The sequence below is a fragment of the Hylobates moloch genome, unplaced genomic scaffold, assembly GCF_009828535.3.
Source record: "Hylobates moloch isolate HMO894 unplaced genomic scaffold, HMol_V3 SCAFFOLD_4933, whole genome shotgun sequence".
NCBI lineage: Eukaryota > Metazoa > Chordata > Mammalia > Primates > Hylobatidae > Hylobates > Hylobates moloch.
The window spans coordinates 1-5,077 of NW_026657208.1; the positions used below are offsets into that span (position 1 = coordinate 1).

Genomic DNA, 5,077 nt, shown 5'->3' on the forward strand with positions numbered 1-5,077 from the left:
TTTCTGACCAAGGACCTCTCTGCAGCTGCATGGGGTTGGGGAGGGAGAACTGCAGGGAGTATGGGAGGGGAAGCTGAGGTGGGCCTGCTCAAGAGAAGGTGCTGAACCAGCCCCTGTCCTGAGAAGTGCCAGGCCTGCAGGCAGTGGCTCAGGAGCTGCGGAGGAGAGAGGCACCCAGGGTTCTACTCAGGGAGTCTCAGCACCGCCACCCTCCTTTCAAATCTCCCGGTTGAACCCAGTTAAACATACACTCTCCATCAAAACAACACAAAACAAAACAAACTAGCAAAATAGGCTGTTCCCGATGCAAGTGCAGGTGCCAGAACATTTCTCTCATTCCCACCCCTTCCTGCCAGAGGGTAGGTGGCTGGAGTGAGGGTGCTGGCCCTACTCACGCTTCCTCTGTCATGGTAACCCTCTGAGAGCAGCCCAGTCAGTGGGGAAGGAGGAAGGGGCTGGGATGCTCACAGCCGGCAGCCCACACCTGCTGAAGGGGAGACTCTTCAGCAGAGCACCTTGCAGCCTTACTCCTGCACTTCTCCTGCACTTTGTACGGTGCATTCAGAACTCGCTGTGTGTCCAGCCCTGAGCTCCCAGCCAATTGCGCCACCCAGGGCCTCTGGGACCTCCTGGTGCTTCTGCTTCCTGTGCTGCCACCAACTTCTGGACGTCCCTGTCCCCGGTGCTGAAGTCCTGGAATCCATGCTGGGAAGTTGCACAGCCCATCTGGCTCTCAGCCAGCCTAGGAACACGAACAGCACTTCCAGCCCAGCCCCTATCCCAGAGCAAGCCTCCCCCTCCACACTCGCAGTACTGGATCGAGCTTTGGGGAGGGTAGAGAGGGCCGTGTCACCCCTTTTCTTCTGGACATGGACCTCTCTGAATTGTTGGGGAGTTCCCTCCCCTTCTCCACCACCCACTCTTCCTGTGCCTCACAGCCCAGAGCACTGTTATTTAAGAATAAACACGTAAAAAAAAAAAAACTAAAATCCGACAGGCATGGTGGCTCACGCCTGTAATCCCAGCACTTTGGGAGGCCGAGGTGGGCGGATCACCTGAGGTTGGGAGTTCGAGACCAGCCTGACCAATATGGAGAAACCCTTGTTCTACTAAAAATACAAAATTTAGCCGGGCGTGGTGTCACATGCCTGTAATCCCAGCTACAGGGAGGCTGAGGCAGGAGAATCGCTTGAACCCGGGAGGCAGAGGTTGTGGTGAGCTGAGATCGCGCCATTGCACTCCAGCCTGGGCAACAAGAGCAAAACTCCGTCCCAAAAAATAAATAAATAAATAAATAAACTAAAATCCATCCATGCTTTCACACACACACACACACACACACACACACACACCCTTTGTTGTGTTACTTAAAGTAGGAGAGAGTCTCTCTTTCCTGTCTCCTCACACCCACCCCCAGAAGAGACCAAAATGAAGGGTTTGGGACTCAGCCTATGGGCCCCATCCCATGCTGAGGGAACAGAGCTACATCTACAACTACTGCCGCAGGCCCTCTTTTTGGACGAAAACACCATCATACCGTAAATACCTGTGTACAACTTCCTATTCTCAGTGAACTGTCTCCCATACACCCCTTTCAGCCAGTTCATTCAGCTCTGTGCCATTCCACAGTCACTGATTATTACTTTCGTTTTGTTTTGCTTTTTGAGATGGAGTCTCGCTCAATCACCCAGGCTGGAGTGCAGAGTGCAGTGGTGCGATCTGGCTCACTGGAACCTCCACCTCGTGGGTTCAAGCGATTCTCCTGCCTCCACCTCCCGAGTAGCTGGGATTACAGGCGCACACCACCACACCTGGCTAATTATTTTTATTTTTAGTAGAGATGGGATTTCACTATGTTGGCCTCAGGTGATCCGCCTTCTCGGCCTCCCAAAGTGCTGGAATTACAGGAGTGAGCCACCTCACCCGGCCTCATTAATTATTTCTATATTTCTGGCTATGATCCTCATAAGTCATTTGTCTTTTCTTATTAATATGTGGAAGCTCTTTCCATACTAGGAGTATAAGACCTTGGCTCAGATACGTTCTCCATGTCTTGCCTTAAGAGGGTTCAGGTAGCAGAGACATTGCAGTAAGATGCAGGAAGAAGGGGTTGTCCCAGGCCTGAGGTAGGGGGTCCTTGGTGTCTTTAAGTCCCCACATCTCAACAAAACAAAACAAAAAGGAGGGCAAGGTGGCTCACACCTGTAATCCCAGCACTCTGGGAGGCTGAGACGGGCGGATCACCTGAAGTTGGGAGTTTGAGACCAGCCTGATCGACATGTAGAAACCCCATCTATACTAAAAATACAAAATTAGCCGGGCATGGTGGCCCATGTCTGTAAACCCAGCTACTCGGGAGGCTGAGGCAGGAGAATCATTTTAACCCAGGAGGCAGAGGTTGCAGTGAGCTGAGATCACACCATTGCACTCCAGCCTGGACAACAACAGCGAAACTCCGCCTCGGAAAAAAAAAAAAAAAAAAAAAAGCCCCCACATCTCATCCTTTTTTTTTTTTTTTTTTCCTTCAGGCTGTGGGCAGAGTCAGAAGTGGGTGGCAGACAGGGAGGGGAAATGAGAAGATCCAACGGGGGAAGCATTGCTTAGCTGGTCAGAGCTACTTCCTTCTCTGCCCAAGGCACCTTACCCTGGCTTGCTCATGGACACCCAGGGCAGGGCCTGAGTAAGGGCCTGGGGGGACACGGCAGGGAGTAGGCTGAAGGATGCCGAACTGACGCACTCCCCAAAGCAAGGTCTTCTGCCAGACCCCCAGGAAATGACTTACCAGTGATTTCTCAGGCTGTTTTCTCCTCAGTACCATACCCCCCAAAAAACATCACTTTTCACGCACAGGGATGCACCCATTGGCACTCCTGCACCTCTCACCCTTCCCCAGAAGTCCACCCCTTCCTTCCTCACCCTGCAGGAGCTGGCTGGCTTCATCACCTCGACATCTCCCCACCTCCATTCTCCCACCACAGGGGCTTGTCACCTCTGTCCTTTCCCCTCCGGGAGCCAAGCCTCTGCCTCCTCCACCTCCTCCACCTAATACATATCCTTAAGTCTCACCTCCTCCAGGAAGCCCTCAGACTAACCCTGGTCCCCTTGAATGGCTCGTCCACACCTCCAGACTTCCTCAGGGCCTGTGATGAGGTTTGCACCTCTGTGTGTACTTGTGTGATGGTTAGAGAACTGCCTACCTCCCAGAGGAGGTTGAATGCTCCAGCCGGTTCCGGCTATTGCTTTGTTTACCTGTTTAACCGGTATTTACCTAGCAAGTCTCCCATCAGATCGCATTTGGAGAGCTGGGGGTGTCACAGTGAACCACGACCTCTAGGCCAGTGGGAGAGTCAGTCACACAAACTGTGAGTCCATGACTTGGGGCTTAGCCAGCACCCACCACCCCCACGCGCCACCCCACAACCCCGGGTAGAGGAGTCTGAATCTGGAGCCGCCCCCAGCACAGCCCCGTGCTTTTTGCGTCCTGGTATTTGTTCCTTCCCGGTGCCTGTCACTCAAGCACACTAGTGACTATCACCAGAGGGAAAGGGAGCTGGAGGAAGCGAGGCTGGAGAGCAGGAGGGGCTCCGCGCAGAAGTTCTTTTGAGTTCCTATGGGCCGGGGCGTCCGGGTGCCCGCATTCCTCTCCGCCCCGGATGGGCGAAGCCTCCCGGCTCGCACTCGCTCGCCCGTGTGTTCCCTGATCCCGCTGGAGTTGATGCGCGTCCAGCGCGTGCCAGGCCGGGGCGGGGGTGCGGGCTGACTTTCTCCCTCACTAGGGACGCTCGGGCGCCCGAAAGGAAAGGGTGGCGCTGCGCTCCGCGGTGGAAGAGCCGACAGCGCCCGACCCCAACGGGCCGGCCCCACCAGCGCCGCTATCGCCCTGCTCCCGGGCAAGCGGGATGGGCTGGAGTGGAGTGGAGTGGCGGTGGAGGGTGGAGAAGTCCTGGCCCCCACCCCGCGTGCGCCCCCAAGGGGAGGCCAAGCCCGCCGCCCGGCCCGGCGCAGGCCCCGCCCGGGACTCCCCTGCGGTCCAGGCCGCGCCCCGGGCTCCGCGCCAGCCAATGAGCGCCGCCCGGCCGGGCGTGCCCCCGCGCCCCAAGCATAAACCCTGGCGCGCTCGCGGCCCGGCACTCTTCTGGTCCCCACAGACTCAGAAAGAACCCACCATGGTGCTGTCTCCTGCCGACAAGACCAACGTCAAGACCGCCTGGGGCAAGGTCGGCGCGCACGCCGGCGACTATGGTGCGGAGGCCCTGGAGAGGTGAGGCTCCCTCCCTCCCCTGCTCCCACCCGGGCTCCTCTCCCGCCCTGACCCACCGGCCACCCTAAACCGTCCTGGCCCCGGGCCCAAACCCCACCCCTCACTCTGCTTCTCCCCGCAGGATGTTCCTGTCCTTCCCCACCACCAAGACCTACTTCCCCCACTTCGACCTGAGCCATGGCTCTGCCCAGGTTAAGGACCACGGCAAGAAGGTGGCCGACGCGCTGACCAACGCCGTGGCGCACGTGGACGACATGCCCAACGCGCTGTCCGCCCTGAGCGACCTGCACGCGCACAAGCTTCGGGTGGACCCGGTCAACTTCAAGGTGAGCGGCGGGCCGGGAGCGATCTGGGTCGAGGGGCGAGATGGCGCCTTCCTCGCAGGGCAGAGCATCCAGCGGGTTGCGGGAGGTGTAGCGCAGGCGGCGGCTGCGGGCCCTGGGCCCCACTGACCCTCTTCTCTGCACAGCTCCTGAGCCACTGCTTGCTGGTGACCCTGGCCGCCCACCACCCCGCCGAGTTCACCCCTGCGGTGCACGCCTCCCTGGACAAGTTCCTGGCCTCTGTGAGCACCGTGCTGACCTCCAAATACCGTTAAGCTGGAGCCTCGGTGGCCGTTCCTCTTGCCCGCTGGGCCTCCCGCCAGGCCCTCCTCCCCTCCTTGCACTGGCCCTTCCTGGTCTTTGAATAAAGTCTGAGTGGGCGGCAGCCTGTGTGTGCCTGGGTTCTCTCTGTCCCGGAATGTGCCAGCCATCGGGGTTTTTTCCTATTTCTGACCAAGGACCTCTCTGCAGCTGCATGGGGTTGGGGAGGGAG

At 58.0% G+C, this 5,077-nt stretch overlaps 1 protein-coding gene across 1 annotated transcript; it reads left to right on the top strand.

Annotated features, from left to right (window-relative positions):
- The first annotated feature begins 4,102 nt into the window (after positions 1-4,102).
- LOC116465397 (hemoglobin subunit alpha) lies at positions 4,103-4,969 on the top strand. Its single transcript, XM_032148482.2, has 3 exons — positions 4,103-4,261; positions 4,383-4,587; positions 4,731-4,969. Exons 1-3 carry the CDS (start codon positions 4,167-4,169, stop codon positions 4,857-4,859), a joined length of 429 nt encoding a protein of 142 aa, XP_032004373.1. The 5' UTR covers positions 4,103-4,166; the 3' UTR covers positions 4,860-4,969.
- Positions 4,970-5,077: the final 108 nt, after the last annotated feature.

Coding starts and splice junctions, on each gene's coding strand:
- LOC116465397 (XM_032148482.2), top strand. CDS start 4,167: ATGGTGCTGTCTCCTGCCGACAAGACCAACGTCAAGACCGCCTGGGGC. Junction 4,262..4,382: donor GGTGCGGAGGCCCTGGAGAG/GTGAGGCTCCCT, acceptor TTCTCCCCGCAG/GATGTTCCTGTCCTTCCCCA. Junction 4,588..4,730: donor TGGACCCGGTCAACTTCAAG/GTGAGCGGCGGG, acceptor TTCTCTGCACAG/CTCCTGAGCCACTGCTTGCT.